The following is an 18,741-nucleotide window of genomic DNA, read 5'->3' as shown; positions in this document are numbered from 1 at the left end:
GTGTAGCTATCCTACCAGGGAAAGTAAAATAAAATAAAAAAATTTAAAAAACACTTACCTTGCGCTTGCCTCATCACCGAACACCTTTATCTTACCCCTGGCTCGAATGCATACAGTCAGCAATCAAACACTTTGCTCTCCTTTTGTCCTGACAATGACCTGATGTATTGCAGAAGGTCGAAACGCTGTCGACATTTATCCAGTTGAAAAAGGATATTTATGGTGCAATGTCACATTAGTAAAATTTTGGACTCTGTCTATGTACATGCACACTATTTGATTATCCTTTTTTTTCGACATTTACTTGTTTTTATGTGTACCACTTTGCGCCGTCCACATGATATTCTCGAGCACTGTGTACACTCTGCGCACTGAGCACTTTCCTGTCAAATTCATATTTGATGCTGCTATCAATTAAATATAAAAATTAATTGATTACAAAAATAAAAAAATTGGAGTGTTTGGCTATATACTATTTTTTTGTAATCTAGTTTTGTATGCAATGCGTGTCTTGTAGTATTGTAAGAGTGACCAAATAGTTTTTCTCCCATTAATGCCTCTAGGGACATTGTTGCATGATACAGGTGCATTATTACGGTTCAGAAAAGTACATCACCAAATGGCACTTGAACTTACAGGTGAAATCCACAGGGGCGCATTTACTGAAAAAAATAGTGCAATGCAGAGCAGCAATCAAAGCAGCTACACTATGTTGTGCTAGGAGGAGAGTGCCTTACACAGCCATATCTAATTAAATATGGTGCTGATGCACTCTTTCCCAGTTCTGGCGCTCAAACAGGTTGCCTAGCGACATGCACGCCTTTGCACCATAGTGCTAAGGTGTGTGTGATATCTAACCAGTAGCGGCCACTGGGAGTATGAAGTGGTGAGGCGGGGAGACATACACAAACAAACAAACAAACAAGTATAAATAAAAACAGGAAAACTTACCTGCTCTGACTGCCCCCACCTTGCTCCCAATCCTCACGTCCTTGCCAGGAGCCTGCTGCCCACTGTGCAGGCTCCCAGCTCCCAATCCCAGCGCTGCTCACATGCTGGGAATGCTATTCCCAGCATGTGGACTGGGATGGGATTTGTCTGAGCGAATCGGTTCTGCGCTCGGACATAGAGTGGGAGCCTATGTTGGTTTTCCACCCAGCTATGTAATGCGGCTAGGTGGAGAAAGGCTAAGTGTGCATAACGGTTTGGCTGGCCCCAAAGGGCTGACAGGACTGTCATGAGCACTTGGCAGTGCCACCGCTCCCCCTGCCCCTGGTGCTGCAGCATCAGGATGAGAGGCCACCCCCTCCCTCGCAGCCTGCAGGGCTAAAAATAAAATGATGATAAAAATATTTTATCATATTATTTTTGTCCTGACTTCTTTGTCTCTGCTGACTTTCAGCAGGGGGGGGGGGGGGGGGGGGGCGACGCTCCTCCGCCATAACGGAGGAGCCGCCCCTGTATCTAACATCAATTTTGTACTGGAATGATATCCTTCCAGTACAAAATACTATACTTACACTATCTTTAATACATTTGACACATTGGAAGTGTGCGGTACAGTGCAGCACCATGCATTTTGTGAAACATTAAGAGAAATGAAAAGCACTTCCCCTTGTTAATGGCTGCCTCAAGGAGGCCTTTTGTTTGGCACACTGCCCTATTCCCCAATTCTGGTAGGTAAGGCTTTGCATCAAAACCATGGAGTGTGGCATGGGAAAACCCATGTCCCATCCATGGGAAGCTTCCTTGATGTAAAGGAATGCAAAGCAACGATAAACTTACAATGGAAGCTAATAAGTAGACTAGCCGATAAGGCAGCAAGGTCGAAATCTTTTCAAGAGGACAAAGCGTTACTGCTCAAGCGGCGACATGTTGGACCATAATCAACTCCTTCACAGCTGGTCGACCACACGCATATTTAACCTCGCATTTTAATGTGCACATAAAAAGAGCCTTTACAGCCTACAGGATGGGTATGCACAGTTCGAAAGACTTAGCACCTTCTTGGAAAGAGAAACACCAGACCGAGAGCTGTAGACTTTGTGGCTACAAAACGGAATCATTAGCCCATTTTTTGTGCGTTTGTCCGGCTCTCCTGGTGCAACGTCGAAGATTATTGAAACAGATCTGTAACGAGTTAAAAATCCGCACCTGTAGGCAAGCAGTAACTTGCTGGCTAGGAGGGAATTCAATCATTTTAGCATGCCGGGGAACAAAATTCCTGGCAGAAGTGAATAAATGCCTGAGTCTTGTGGAACAAGGACATGATGAAATAAGCGGTGTAATAACTCTGCCCTGATCCCTAAGACCGGTAAACCCTGCATTAATATGTACCAAACATTCTGACCTCTTAATGCTGGTGGGAGCTTACCTGAGGAACCTTGTTTTAAAATTGTGTAATCATTTTAACAATGGAAGAGTTCAATCTTCCTCTTAGTAGCATTTATTTTTCGTATCACAATATTGACATGTGGAAATTGTAATGATTTTAATTAATTATGCAATAAACCTCTTTGACTTTGACTTTGAATACATTTGACACATTGGAAGTGTGCGGTACAGTGCAGCACCATGCATTTTGTGAAACATTAAGAGAAATGAAAAGCACTTCCCCTTGTTAATGGCTGCCTCAAGGAGGCCTTTTGTTTGGCACACTGCCCTATTCCCCAATTCTGGTAGGTAAGGCTTTGCATCAAAACCATGGAGTGCGCCATGGGAAAACCCATGTCCCCTCCATGGGAAGCTTCCTTGATGTAAAGGAATGCAAAGCAACGATAAACTTAAAAATGGAAGCTAAATACTTTTGGAAGACTTTGCGACAATTTGCATCACTTTGTGTGACTTTGCAGATAAAAATTCTGCCTCATATTGTGTCAGATGATTTGTAGGACTGGCACACATAGATTGTAACGGGAACAGTATTTGGATAATGCGAATACAAGCAGCTACGCTTTGCAAAATCACACTTTACTTTTAATGTACATCATGGAGACTAATGTACCCTTTTTTCATGTTTTTCTTTGTTAATTGTTTACAGGTGTTTCTCTTTAACAAAGTCGGGAAATCAGAAATTCATCATGAAAGCACTCCTGACACTGCATGTTCTGGAATGGAGCAGCACGCGCTCAAATCACACCATCAGGTCTCCATTCCAAAGGTATGACAGGCCTTTTGATTTTGTAGTTTTAGAAACTCATGTTTTACAAGTAAAACGTTTTTTCTTTGGTAGGTAGTTTGCATATATTCCAAGTCCTTTAGTCTCAAAGGGTAATTTCTCCTATAGTATATGGGAGTATATGATATACATATAAACTGCTGTACTCGAGTTTGCTACTCTTTTGTAATAACTTATTACAAGTGAGTAGCCATGTTACGTTGTTGCTCTCCTCGGGTGAGAAACCACTGGCACATATTCACTGTGTCTTCAAAGCAAGAAGAAAAACAAACAAACCCCCTACCACTTCCCTTGCATAGTGACTGTCTTTGTGTGCCTGCCACCATCTCCCTCTAAAACTGTGAGTGAAAAATTATTTTAACCAGCTTTGAATGGAGTACTCCCTAATAGCACGGCCAATGGAAGCAAACAGATTGCCACAGAAGCATACAGGGTTAAGCTGCAGCTAAAAGCAGTAAGAAAATATTTCATTGGAAACCGCCCACAATTTGGTGTTTATGAAGCGCGCAAGTTAAAAAATAAATAAGTAATCCGTTTAGCTACATTTGGAAGTGCTGAGGACATCTTCGGTAAGTGCTTTACATTTTGTTAGGGAGGAGGTTTTATAGAAAACTGTCTAACAAATTCTGTATTGTAGCGTTTTGTATTCACCTTTTTAGGCATGAACCACCTTATGCTCTGCCCAATGCAAATCTTTTTGGTTGGAAGCTGCCTTTCTATAGGTGTCCAAAAGCTCCATATCATATGTATGACTTTCTGCAATTCCAGCTTCTTTAACCTGCAGGTTGATGTATTATGGGACTTTTAGTTTTGGTTCTTAGCAAAAACATTTGAAATAGTAATATTGCAAGATGCAAAGTGGTCTAGCCTACAAACCAGGACTAGCTAAAAGTGTGACATTAGCAGTTGTCACTTGGCAGCTATGAAAGAGTGTGGGGTGGGTAGCTATTTAAAGCATAAAATAGCCCCAACTATACAGGAAATCAATACTGTAAGCCACTTGTGTTTCTATAAGTGGATTGTGTTACTCTGTGTGTTGTATTAGCCTCATAATCTACGCGTAAGGGGACACTACTCTATATATAAATTGGCATTTGAAAGGCTTAGTCAAGTGATATAAAGTGAGAACAGTCAAAACACAAATGGAGAGCTAAGTCAATAACAAAACTGCAAGAAATATGTGAACTGATTGTGCCAAACATGTCTTACATATACAATTTCGAAGTGGCACACATCTCTCCTACCTAAACATAAAAATGTACTGCCTGAGACTGATTGTCTGAATGGAAATGTGAATTAAATAATGCATTTATGGTAACTTGGCAGAGTGATACAGTTCAAAGGTATGTGTGTAGCAAGATTGCTTTATTTAACCTATTTTGATGTAAAATTCCAAAATACATTTACTTCCCTTTAAAGCAGAAAACTGAAAATAAATGAAATTGTTAACATAACAAACACCAAATTAATTTTCCTGTAGAAAATTAAAATATATAGTTATATCTCTCATTAAGAATATAAAAGAAATTCTTATGAAGCACTTTCTTTGTTCGTAAACTATAATATTTTACCACAGAAAATGCATCAATAAAACCTTCCGACAGCAGTTAAACGAAAACAAGTAAAAATGCAAACAATACAACAACTAAATGTATGTTTAAAAAAACATTTTATCCATATGTACATTTGTGTAACATAGCGGCCAGGTGACACGTCATGTGAGACACTATCAAGTAGTACTTTCCACTCAACAAACTTTGCTTTCTGGGACTTGTAGATTTGCTTTTATCATTATACATATTGGCATAAAAATCCAGCATGTGCAACGGAGAAGCTGAAGTTTTTAGGATACTTGAATCCTAAGCAGATGTTTCTTATGATACCTTAAAATCTTTTGTATCGCACAGTGTATGCTGTTTAGACTGCTCCTGGCCTAGTTTGAGTCATAATGGCTTTCCTTAGCAAGATGGGAGAGTGGGTGGGATCTGATCATGGAAATCTTACACCAAAACTAAAATCTGTGTGACCATTACAATAATGCTAGTTGAAGGTTGTTTTGCTCATTCATATCCCTAGTCCTTCCTTATATTCCTGAATGATTGCCTTTTCACATGATTTGAAAGTGTATTTCTACAACTGATTTATCTCAGAGTCCATCTGCAACATAGTTTTCTGAATCAAATCTTTTGGAGTAGGGTTGCGGATTGTGATATTCATATCACCCATGTGGGCGTGCTATGAGCTTAGAGTGAAGAGTGAGCATAGATATTTTAGGTCAGAGGGAGCATGGTGTTGATCAGTATCTCATTACGGCCTCTAGTAGTTTGCCATTTTTCTACTTTTGAAAGTACCCAATACACCATTTGTTGGGATTACAGGAGTTACTAGAAGACACCGTAGTCATTGATGGTTGGACTTCATTCGACTACTACTGTGGTGCATTAGATCATAACGAGCTGCACCCCTTTGAAACTAGACAATATAAACCCACTATAACAACAGCAGGGTCGCTTCCTGAGCGAATACCATAAATAGTCTGGTATGTTGTCCAGCATCAGGGCTTCTTCATTTTCTCCCCCTGCTGTGCTACACAGAGCCACAAAGAAAATGAGTTTTGTTGTAGATTGACGTTCTGAAAGTTCAACAGTATTGAAAAACAGCAATGAGCTTATAGCAAAAATATCATGTAACCTAGAGCCTTTTTGCCAAGTTCATGCCCCCCTCCCCAGGGACTCTTAACTGATATCAAAGTGTTTACTAGTTCAGACCAAACCTCCACATCAGTTCATCAGCAAACCAAATTCTGCACAGAAAAACTCTGAACTTAATAGGGACAATGACCTATTAAGCACCCAAGTGATCTCAACACCTAGGTTTCCGGGGATTAAATTAACAGAAGTGGAAGAAAATAGGTACATATGTTGTTAGTTGGAAGATATGAGTCCTTCCAAAGTAAAAAGTTACAAAGTCCTGGCAGGGCCAACACACAAGTTCATTAAATAAATCTTGGGTCAACCCTTTGTAGTTATGGCACTCAGCAAATAAGGTTCACTTGAGGAAAAATATGAAAGTATTTAGCAGTACCAAAACAATTACAAAGTCAAAACACAACACAATAAAAGAATCACAATCAATTTCTAATAGTAACAGTAGAGAACATTTTAATAAGAAAAATGACACTAAAATGACAAATATACGTTAAGGGGAGCCAGAGATATGAATGTTTACGCTTTAGGAAAAAAGTGCCAAGACAAAGAAAAGCACAAATAAGAAGACACTGTTCGTGGTTGAAAGGGACCTAAGCTTGATTTCAGGCTGAGTATGATGAAGCAGACGTCAGAAACACTAAGCTGGTCATCACGGTCAAGGATTTTACCTTCTGACTTAGTCTCTGAAATGGAAGTTAAAATCTATAGGCTGTATCTGGCAAATACCTCCAAAACTGGATAGCTGTTGAACAAAGCCATTGGTTTTGGCAGGAAACGCTCTAAGTGGGAAAATTACACATTTTATGCCTGCCAAAGTGCTCTTGTCGGACACCTTTGCTGCAAAGTTCCACTGACCTAGGTCCAGGGAGTCCCAAAAAATTCCAACTTTTCAGTCTTTCCAGAGCAGTTCCTTTTGGTCTCTTCCAAGACTTCCAGAACCTCATGGACAGCACTTAGGGGCCAGGGGCTACTTCAGCAGAGGCTTTCAATAGGGCCCATTCCAGGTCTAGTTGCTACTGGCTAACTGAACACTTCAGAAAGAAAGCTACACCAAACTGGTTCGGGGACCATATTCCCCTCTTACTACACTGGTGCCAAGCTAGCAACAGATGGCTCAGGGAACAAAGGCTTCTCTTTCACAGGTCTCCATTTACACATAACTATGAATGGGCGGTTTCTCATTTACCCATTCAAGTTCCTGAATCCTCCCCAGCTGCCGTGAAAGGTGTTACTTATCTCACATTCAAGTCTTCCTGTCAAAAGGCCTAAGCCATTGTTTCTACTCTGAGAATAGTTTTAACACCTCTTGAAGAGGAAGCATTGACAGGACCCATATGCATGCAGGTTAATACTAGTTAGCCCACTGGAGGTTCAGGAAGACAACTGTAACTTTTTAAAAGTTGCTATTCCAAAATATCTAAAAAATAAAAAGACAACTTCACCAGTTCAAAAAGCAGCAGCATCAGTCCACAAAAACATGGGAGGAGTCAGAGAAAAGGGCACTATCTCACAAGAAGCATAGATTCAGTCCACAACAAAGAATGAATGGCCTTGAATTGTTAAGAATATAGATACAAGCATGACTATTAGGCCACAAAAGAGACTGGAGAATGTAGTCAATGTAATCTTAGTTCTGAGGATCCCGTTCTTCAACAAAATCTCTTATCATCTAGCAACATGCTCTGCTCTGTTCCTCTGTTTGTGACTGGGTGCAACACAATACTACTCCTCTGCAGATTGCAGAAGGATGGCTGGGCTGCTTCCTCACAGGCATTCCTTGCTTTGCCCCCTGCTACTTGTCGGAGATTCCTGCATGAAATGCTTGGATGCATCTGAGCAGACATTTTCTCTGTGCTGGGATTGAAAATATTTAACCGAGTTGCCTCGGTTTAAATATGTTGGAGCTGGCAATAGCAAATCCTGATCCTCTGCTTTTAGTTTAGCCGTTATCCACCCAAGATATTAACTTGTGGAAAACCTACTTTGTGATATATTTCTAAAAGAAAACTCCCCATCTATCATATAGGAAAATAACTTCCTATTTCCTTTCCCTGTAACCTGGCCCAGGCCATGTCTCCATGAGCAGTTATAGGGAGACTGGTCAGCCAGTTTTGTGCATCACAACTTTGCTCTTTGATCACTGTAGAAGGCTTCCTGTTTGCTTTCTGGTTCAGCTAAACAATCCAAGCTGCTGCTTTTGATCAATCTGTATTCTTAGAGATTTTTGCTCTCAGCTTTTTTCACTTAAGAACTGAAGTTTTCTCCAGTTTGTCACCATTTCGTTCCTTACTTCAGTCTCCATTCTACATTCAGAGGTGCAAATTTGAGGCCCTAACTACACACAAGAAGGAGTCCATTAGAAGGTTTCAGAAGACCTGCCCTTGACAGGAAAACTGGATTCTGAGAAAATATATCAATACAAAGCTCAATGATCTTTACTATTGTCCAACTACAAATGATGTGTGATATTTTAAATGAAGGAAAACAAATAGAAATCTATTAATCCTAATGCAAGCCTACTCTAAACAACAATAAGGTGTCACAAAGTAGCCAGATACAAAATGATTACTGAATGATATATACGTAATTTAGAGAATAGAACAGATTCAGAGTAATTTTACAACTGCTTATAAAAAGCAACAGACCATTTTATTAATGTCACTGTTCTTTGTTATCTACGGTTGTGGCAGTCTGAAATCAATTAGGAACCTGCACATTTGCACTCCTTGTGTCTTTTTATAATTTTTTCCTTACCAATTTTTTCAATGCAGTAGTAAATAAATGAGTGTCTATAAGTTTGTGATGTATCTCAACGTAAGAGTATGAGTGGAGCGAGCTGGGTAAGTTGTGTCTTGTGGCTCAGTGAATTAATGCATCCACTGAAGGATCTGTGTTTGTCCCCAAAATCACAGTCTTGAATTGTGGCAGTCCACACAATCTTATATCATTTCAACATCAGTAAAATGAGTGCCACTGAGTTAGGTAACGATAAACATCTTTTATTCACTGTCTGTCAGTAGTGCTAAGAAATTCCTTGGGCTGAACGTGTGTTCTACAGAGACACCAATTATGTTTAGTGAACTAAGATTAACACAAATACGGTGGTCTTTAAAGAAGCTCCCATCGATAGTAAGAGGGTTCATTACATGTAAGCAGAAGAGTTGATAAGCTAAGATTGTCTTGGAAGTACTGAGGATTAAACAGATAAATAACTAGAGATTATTTCATCATGTAATATATTTAGCATGTAATATCTTGCCAAATAATAGAGGCATCTTTACCATGCTATTACAGCGAAGTAAAACTAATGACCTTGCAAGGTTGATAGTGAATAACCGGCCCTAAAGACAAACAGGATGTGCTTTCTTTTTTTAAAAAAATTGATTTTATTAATGAAAAAGGGAAACAAAAGAAAAAAACAGCAATATAATGATGTAACAAAACTTATTTACATAAATAAATAGATACAATAGAAATATCTAACAATATAGAACTCACAATGTATACAAAGGATATGCATCATATAAAGAAGAAGGGGGATAAGAAAAAGAAGGGGGAAAGATAAGACAAAATATAAGTATTATCGAACAATTAAAGATAACAGGCAACAATAAAAAATGAGTATCCTTGTAAGCATAAAATTTAATAGGGTTAAAGATCAATAAAAATGTAATATTATACATTCAGTAATGAGTAACTAATTTATTGTCTAAAAATGAAGGGGCAAAGGGAGAAATTTAGGTGGCTTTCGTACATCATCTGATCTATTCATAGAAGTAACATTTGAAGAGGCAGATAAGGATAAATAGGTTGTCATAGGGAGCCATAGGAGATCTCTTTTAATTGCTAGAGATACGGGGGAGACATAATTAGTATCCAGTCGATGATGAAAACAAACTGCATTCCACCAAGATCTAAAAGTGACTTAGTCAGCTTGTTTCCAATTAGAGGTTATTAAATGAAATGCAATAGCTATTAATAAATCTAAAAGCTTAAAGCTGAGTGATGACTGAGGCCAATGGGGAGAGAGTAACAAGGAAAATGTGTGTGTAAGAAAAAGTCTCGATTCGGGACCAAACTAGTTTCCAAAACTGTTGGATTGGAGGACTGCATGGTGTTTGTGGCTCGAGAAGTTTTATGAATTCTTCTTGATTTATTATACCAAATAGGTTGTTGCTGAAGGAAACTATTAGAGGGATATGATGAAGATAACATAGGAACCAACAGTTATAGAGAATGAGAGATAGTAGGAGAACGTAAAGAAGCAGTGTCAGAAGTGAAGGTTAATATCTGCTGAAAGTTAAAGGGAACAATAAAGGTATTCTCCATTTTTAACCAAAGAGGTGGAGATAAAGGAAGATCTGTGGAAATCCATTGAGCTGCCTGTTTTAAAGAAAAAAACGGTATGATACGTTTTAAAATCAGGACATTTAAGTCCTCCATTAGATTTATCTTTTTTTAGAAAGGACAAGGCTATACGAGAAGACTTACCCTTCCATAAGAATTTTATTAAAATAGAGTCAATTTTCTTAAAATGATATTCAGGAATTCAAATAGGAATCATGGAGATAGTGTATCGTACAAGAGGAGAAAGCATCATCTTAATTGAGTCAAGACGACCCCACCACAATAGAAAGAGGGGGTGCCAACGAGCAATAAAGCCATCCAAATTTTTAATGAAGTAATCACATTTTTGTTTTAACGTATCAGATAATAAGGGAGCGAACCATAAGCCCAAATATTTGGACTTTGTGAGGTTGCCAATAAAACCCAGATTGGTCAAAAATATGTTTTTGGGCATAAAATCTTTAAGGGTAGAATTTCGCATTTATCAGCGTTTAGGCGATAACCAGAAACTTTAGAGAAAGATGCTACCTGTTGAAGAAAAGGAGCAAGAGATGATTTGGGGTTATAACAATATAAAAGAATATCATCAGCGTAAACTGACATTTTAACTTGGTGCGGACCAACAGAAAAGCCAGTGATGCGATCATCCTGTCTAATTTTAGTTAAGAAGGGCTCTAAAGCTATAACAAATAATAAAGGAGATAAGGGACAACCCTGTTGCACTCCTCTATGTAGTGAAAAATAGTCAGTGGTTATACCATTAGCAAAATTGAATCTCGGGTATCTGAATATAATAAAGAAATTAAAGCAATTAATTTCAGAGGAAAACCAGCCTATTTTAAAGCATGAAACAAAAATCCCATCCAATCCTATCAAAAGCCTTCTCGGCATCTAAAGTAATTGCGGCAAGTAGGATGTTCCAGTGAAGACACCTTGCTTAAGACATTAAAAAGAACACAAGAATTATCAGATGCAAGTCTCCCTTTAACGAAACCAGATTGTTCAGGGCCAATAAGATCGGGTAGCATAGAAACAGTACGGAGCGCTAGAATCTTGGCAAAAATCTTACAGTCTGTGTTGACCAAGGAAATAGGTTGACAGTTCTTACAAAGAGTATGGTCTTTATCGTTTTTAGAAATTAGTCAAGTCAAGTCAATAAGTCTTTATTTCAAATTTTCCTGATAAAAGACATACTATACAAAAATCCAGCATTACATCCAGTTAATACATAGAAAAGTTGGTATCACAGTATAATAAAAATATAAATAAATAGTAATTAAACAAATTAAAGGCTCCTGAAAAGTGCCCCGGGAAGAGCCATCCATACAAAAAGATTGAAAAAGGAGTAAAAAATTTGGTAAAAGGATTTTCGCAAAGTGATTATAAAATTCAATAGTGAAGCCATCAGGGCCAGGTGCTTTCCCACGGCGCAAGACCGAAACAGCCCGCTAGATAAATATCTGTTTCCAGAGACTTAAAATCAATATGACTTGATGAAGGAGAGGGAAGAGATAAAAAATAAGAAAGGAGGTCAGGTTGTTCTGTAAGTGTTTCATGAGTGTAACTATTCTTATAAAATGATACAAATTCCTTTGAGATATCTTTATCTTTGAAGATTGAAGTACCAGCAAGGCCTTGTAGGGAATCTATTTTCGTTCTTTCCTTTCTTACTTTTAAATAGTTGGCCAATAATTTCCCCATTTTGTTTTGACCTTCATAATAGCGATAATTGCTTTTCAGTAAGAAATTAGAGGCATCATAAGTAGATAATCTATTGAAGGTAAGTTTAGCATCAATGAGATTTTTAAGAGAGGACTTGTTGTTCGAATGCTAAAAAGTATATTCTAATTGTTTAATTTTATGAAGTAATTGATTAGATTGGGCTTCTTCAGCTTTTTTATTTTGAGAAACAAAATTTATGATAAAACCTCTGGCAGCAGCTTTAAAGGAATCCCACACCATAACAAAGGGGGATTCCAGGGTATTGTTGATAGTGAAAAACTCAGACGCAAAGGAATTGAATTTTTGACAAAAAATAAGATCAATAAGTAGGGAGTTATTAAAATGCCATCTTCCTGAATAAGGAGAATAGGGGTTAGGTCAATGTCTACTAGCACAGGAGCATAGTCCGAAATTAAGATAGAGCCAATTTCAGATTGAATGGCATGTTGGGCAAGGGACTTACTCAGAAAAAGGTAATCGATACGGGATTGTGAACGATGTGGGGCTGAGTAGAAACTATACTCTTTAAGATCTGGATGACATAGTCTTCAAATATCTACCAATGCATTACGACGAATTGTGTAAGTGAATTGAGAGTGCATTTTAGAGGGAACAAATTTAATTCTAGAATGCCTATCTAAAATAGGATCAAAAACTTGATTACAGTCACCACCAAAAATTATATAATCATCGTCATAGGTTAATAATTTCTCTGATATATTAGTCAAAAAAACTTTATCGTCCAAGGTGGGGGCATAAAAGTTAAAAATATTTAAAGGAATCTTGTCTATAAGAAGTTTAAAAATAACCCAACAACCCTCAGTATCAACCTCTTTTTTTTTTTTTTTAATCCTCATTTGCCACCTCGCCACCCATAGCTTCTATCTTAATCCACCACTGGGCTTTTTATCTCATAGGCTGGTTTAGAGTAATGGGGCATAGACATCACCTATTCTTGAGTCTGGCCTTTCTCCGAACTATCCCTCTTGGCCACCTGACTCAACAAGTGTGTCCTCCTCCATCTCTATTTTTCGTCCTGAGATACCATATACCAGCGAGATAGGCACGGGCTTAATCATCGGACTTCAACAAAAACAAAAAAAAATAAAAATAAATTGTTTAACCAAAACATAAAAGGAAGGGTATCCAAAATCCTCTATTTCTCTTAGAATGGTCTAGAATATCAAGCTTAGCCATATACCTCATAGCTAAAATCCAATCCATTAAACTAGGACTAAGCGGTGAGACCCATAATTTACATATCTCTCGATGTGCTAGCAACATAGCATAAAAAATAAGTCTAACCTTGTTATTCATAAATCTGTTTTCCAAATCATATCTCCCCGTAATAATTAATTCAGGGCTTACCTCAATGCGTTGGTTCAGAGATTTGGAGAGAGAATTACTCACATCTATCCAGAATTGCATAATTTTTGGACAGGACACAAACATATGCAGATCATCCACATTTGGGGCTTTACATTTTGGACACCCAACAATTCCGCCGGCTTTGAATTTAGAAAGTCTATACGGAGACCAATATGCCCTGTGGATGGTAAACAAAAGATTTCGCCTTAGGTTTGCAGGTTTAACAATACTATAGAGCATAGACATAGTTACTTGCCATTGGTTTTCTGTCGCGATCCTTGGCAAGCTGTCCATCCACAGGGTCTCTGGCAAAACGAATGGTCCATCTTCCATTTCTAGAATCTGCCAATACCAAAAGGCCACTTCCTTCTTAAAAGTCCCTGTCTCTAACTTTAATTCAAAATCATTTTCAATTCCAATCTCTGTTTCCAAGTCATTTCTCCAGCTTTGGATCTGTAAATATTTATATTTTGAAAAAACCGGACCCCACATTTGCTGGCAAAAACCCCATGTTATAAGTTTGCCATCTTGAAACAAATCTTTCCACCTTTGCAAAGCAGGTTCCTTTTTCAGGTGTAGTGCTAGCGCGTCTTTTGTCCAGGATGGAGCACCAGGAGACTCCCATATTGGAGCCATATAGCTAAAATAAGGCAATTTTAATACTTTTCTAATTTTATGCCATATCTCAGCCAGGTCTCTCAAAGTCTTAAGTCTCACCTTTTTAAAAAATTTAGGATCCGCAAACTTATACAAAAAACCAAAATCATGATATCCAGACCTTTTCAGCAATATTCCAAACATTTCGCCGATCGGAGAATTAAGTAGGGTACCCAACAACATCCTGCAATTTTTTAGGCAGAAAGCCCATGCGTAAATTTGTATATCTGGGGCCGCCAACCCTCCTTTATTGATTCTCCTCCTTATTTTCTTCCATGAAATCCGAGAGCCCTTTGACGCCCAAATAAAAGATGTTATCGTGCTCTGTAACTTAACCAGCCATTCCTTTTTAAAACCCAGCGGGATAGTCTCAAACAGAAAAGTAATTTTTGGTACTATCACCATTTTTACAAGATTAGATCGTCCATATATTGAAAGTGGTAGATTCATCCATCCTTTTAAAGTATCAACAACTTCTTTTTTAACCCTATCAAAATTAGTTTTTGCCAAATCTTCAATTTTTTGTGTAATCCTAACCCCAAGGTATCTCATTTCTGCTGTGGTTTTTACCCCCCCTGTGTTGAGATTCCAGGCCATTATTTCGGTCTTGTCTTGATTTATCTGATAACCAGAGATCTTTCCAAATTCCTTCGTTATTTTAACTAAATTTTCCAGAGAACGCAACAGATTTGAAGAGTAAACAATAATATCGTCTGCATATAATCCAAGTTTCTTTGACCAGTCCATCACAACAAAAGGGGGTATCTCTTCTGAAGCTCTAATTCTGCAGGCAAGAGGCTCTATGTACAAATTAAAAAGCAAGGGTGATAATGGGCACCCTTGTCTGGTGCCCCGCATTACTTTGATAGGGTGTGTGAGAGTCCCATTAACCAACACTCGCGATGTTGGTGAACAATACAAAGCAAAAAGGGATTACGTGAATTTATCACCTAAGTTAAGGAATTGCAAGAGTGTTTTTAGATATGTAAAGTTAACTCGATCAAAAGCCTTGGCAGCGTCTAACGCGATCACTGCCAAGGGGTACTCATAATTGGAGGCTATGTCTATCGTTCCTATCAATGAATATGTTAGTTTTTTTAGGTATCTCGTCTTGATAAAACCCCTTTGGTCTTCATGAATCAATTTATGGATAATTTTACCGAGTCTGTCAGCTAGAATTTTTGAGAAGAATTTATAATCACAATTTAAAAGTGAAATAGGTCTATAGGCATCCAAACTTCTTGGTGATTTCCCTGGTTTAAGTATTAAAGTAATAGTTGCTTCATTCCATGAGCTTGGTATTATTACCTCCCCTCTAAAAATTTTATTATATAAGTGACATAATGTAGGAGCGATCGTGTCTCCTAACACCTTGTATACTTCTCCTGGGAGGCCATCTGGTCCAGGGGCTTTCGCTCTTTATCAACCTCTTGTTGAACAATAGAAACATGCAGTTTTTTGTGACATAAAATCAAAACACCGTTTTTCTTACCCATTGCCGGAGAGTTAAACACATGTCCCACCCAACATCTCTTCAATGTTGAAGCTTCATCTTTTGTAATATGCGATTCTTGAAGTAAAGCAATATCAGTTTTTAGTTTAGCTAGATGAAAAAGCACCCGTTGCCGTTTAATAGGATTGTATAATCCTCTAATGTTCCATGATATGACCCTGAATGTAATTTAATAAGACAAGTATGAACAAACCATATGCTTACATTAATAGAGGTTAGAGTTAGAAAAGAAATATGTATGAAAAGAAGAAGGTGAAAAATTGTTGTTTTAAAAGCAAGTACATGAGAGATAAGAAAGGTGGGATAAAAAATGAGAAAAACAGAAAAAAAGAGGTGAAGAAAACTTGAAGGAGAGGATATGAGAAGAAAGAAGAAGGTATAGAGCAAAGAGACAGTACAAGTCATACAAATGATGACTGGAAAACATACCTATGGATACGAAACAGGAGGGTCTACAGGTAACAGATTTTGTAGGAATAAAACACCTGTATAAGGAGGGAAGGAAAATTAAACACGTAAAAATAGTGGCAATAGAAAGAGTAAGGTAAGAGAAATATGAATAACAAGCTATTACAAACAAATATTAGAACATTACAACAGTATAATCAGAACAACACTTAAAGAGTAATCTGGACAAGAGAAACGACTACATAAAACGAGACAAATATGATAATCAAGCAGGCTTTGAAGTGTCCATAACATCAGCTCCATGAAGACAAAGGAACTCTTGTAATGCCGCAGGATCTTCAAATGTGGTGGTCTTCTCCTTATATGTGACTTTGAAGAGACAAGGATGAAGAAGTCCAAGTCTTGCGTTATTTAAACGTAATTGAGGGCGTTAATCGAGAAATTTCTTACGACTTTCTGCTGTGATCTTGGCAACATCTTGAGAGAAAAATAGACAATGGCCTTCCCAAAAAATTTGCTTTTGGGATTTAACAGCAGACAGGACTTGAAGAATGTCTGTTTATTGTAGGAAAAGCATGATGACACCACATGGTTTAACAGAAACTTTTGGCCCCAGTCTGTGACCCCTTTGAATGTTGAGCGAGGAAGTAATGGGCAAATCTAGAAGCTTGGCCAAAAAGGACTGAAAAAAGACAGTAGAGTTGGAGCCTTCAATATTTTCAGGGAGACCATAAAGTCTAAGAATATTTCTGCTATTTTGGTTTTCCAACTCCTCCGCTTGTTTCTTAAGTAAAGCTATGTCAGATTCCAAACTGGAAATACGAGGCTTGGAGACTCTGTCCGTTCTACAATAGGCACTCCTGAATCCAAAGGAGACCATTTATCATCTAGAAATTGTCTTATTAGTTTCTTCAATAAAAGGTTTCAAGACACGAATCTCCTGAAGGGTGATATCCATGGATGATGAGGAAGGATTTCCTGGATTTGGTGGGTCTTTCTTTTGGCCACTTGGTAGAGATTGTAGGAACTTTACTTGAAAGTTGTGTTTTAGGAATGGTGCCTGAAGAGTGATCAGGGTTGTGAGAGGAAAGATTTTCCATTGCGCTAACAGTGGAGTTAGAATCCGAATCTGAACATGTAGTGACTTTAGTAGAGGCAGAAAACTTTCAATTCTTCAGTCTCCCCATGAAAGTAAATTGGAGTTTAGTGGAGCACTTGAGACTATACATAAACTTCAAGCCTTGAGCTCTCTTGTAGAATGAATGGTATATCTCAAAAGAGCCAGAATAGAGAACAACATATTGATTAAGTAATCTCCTCAGAATACATTGAAGAGATTACAAAATAGAGGCTATTTTCAAATGAGGTACAGCGCAGTTGTATATACCAGAAAAAATATATCAAAAGCAAAACAGCGCTTCTATACCTAAAGGCTCACTCACTTTGCTGAAGGAGATAAATGGCAGCTAAAGTTCACAAGGAGGAGGAGCCAAACCGTGAAAATGCAACATTAAAGCATGTCAGACGATGAGAGGAAAATACAGGATGCAAAATGGCGGCAGTCAAGGTCTGAGACGAAACGTGAGTCCAACAATGATCCAAACTGGATTGAAAAACATTCAAGGAATGGGAGGGCTCATCGCATGGTGCACAGAGTGATATCCAGAGTCCGTGACTTGAAATGGTTTCAGCGCGATGAAATGTTAAATCACGGTGAGGAAAAAAAAGAATACAAAATGGTGGCTGTCAAAGTCTGAGACAGGACGCACCATCAAAAACGCTCAAAATTGAATAAAAATGGCATGTAGAACTATTGAAGGGCTCACCACATTGTAAGAAGGTGATATCCGGTGCCTGTAGCTGAATTACAGGTGATTCCTTCCCGAAAAAGCAGTTGTGTCAGGATCGATGCAGCAGAGCTCTGAGGCTACACGGCCATCTTGTTTGGTGCGTAAACCACGCCTCCCAGGATGTGCTTTCTAATAAAGAAAAATGAGCCAACAATAAACATGTCATCATGTCAGTAACGTAAATGCATAAAAAACACACACTGATTCTAAATGCTACAGACTAACAAAGGACTATTTGAACTCCATCACAAATGGGAACATAAGTGGGACAATGTAACCACTCTCAAAATACCATGTCTTTGACAGACAGCCTATCCAAGCAATGACAACAATGAAGCAAAACATGAAATCAATGTCTGAAGTGGGCTGACCCAAAGCCCCCCTCGTTTTTTTTTCTCTCTCTCTAGTTTTGCTTACATGCACTTTTCAAAGGTATTGGTAACATGATCTCTCCTAGACAGCTAGGACTGTCTATAGTGAGACCTAAACAGAGGGACGAAGCAGGAAGAATGTTTCCAGTTTAGAATTATTCACAACCGATATTTTGCTTACACCAATCAAAATGTATTTTGTTTCTTGTTAGTTTACAAATATGCATGAAACTATTCAAGTAACTGAAATATGCAGGTTTGTAACATCTTTTGCTGTTTGGCCTCAGTGGATGTCCGAGTATGAAAAGCAGACCTGAGAAACATGTTTACATCACCCCCACGTTGCACTGAGCTAATGTAGCGAGGAAATTGATCCTCTATTTTAGGTTCTGAGAAGCACAGGTCTCACGAAAAGAACATTTGGAAAAATGGAGTCTAAATAGTGCACTCTGGATTTTTCAAATATATTGGTGAACGCCTATTGATTGTATAAGTGCATCAGAAGGAAAGCGTGTGAAATTCTGCAGACTAGCAAAAAAAAGAGGAACAAACCTTAGACATCATACCTCAAACACAACAACAGTCACCGTGAACACACACACACAATTAGTGTGTACAA

At 38.2% G+C, this 18,741-nt stretch overlaps 1 protein-coding gene across 3 annotated transcripts in view; it reads left to right on the top strand.

Moving 5' to 3' along the window:
• LOC147722556 (serpin B10-like) overlaps positions 1-18,741 on the top strand; it is a 206,064-nt gene that overhangs the window by 53,677 nt on the left and 133,646 nt on the right. For all 3 annotated transcript variants that reach the window (XM_086965090.1, XM_086965091.1, XM_086965092.1), the window contains exon 3: positions 3,041-3,160. In XM_086965090.1, coding sequence (XP_086821216.1) covers positions 3,041-3,160 — 120 coding nt within the window. The remainder of the gene's footprint in view (positions 1-3,040; positions 3,161-18,741) is intronic.

The sequence above is a fragment of the Lissotriton vulgaris genome, chromosome 4_1 (assembly GCF_964263255.1).
Source record: "Lissotriton vulgaris chromosome 4_1, aLisVul1.2, whole genome shotgun sequence".
Taxonomy (NCBI): Eukaryota; Metazoa; Chordata; class Amphibia; order Caudata; family Salamandridae; genus Lissotriton; species Lissotriton vulgaris.
The sequence above is the reverse complement of the archived record's forward strand: the minus strand, read 5'-3'. Positions and strand labels throughout refer to the sequence as shown.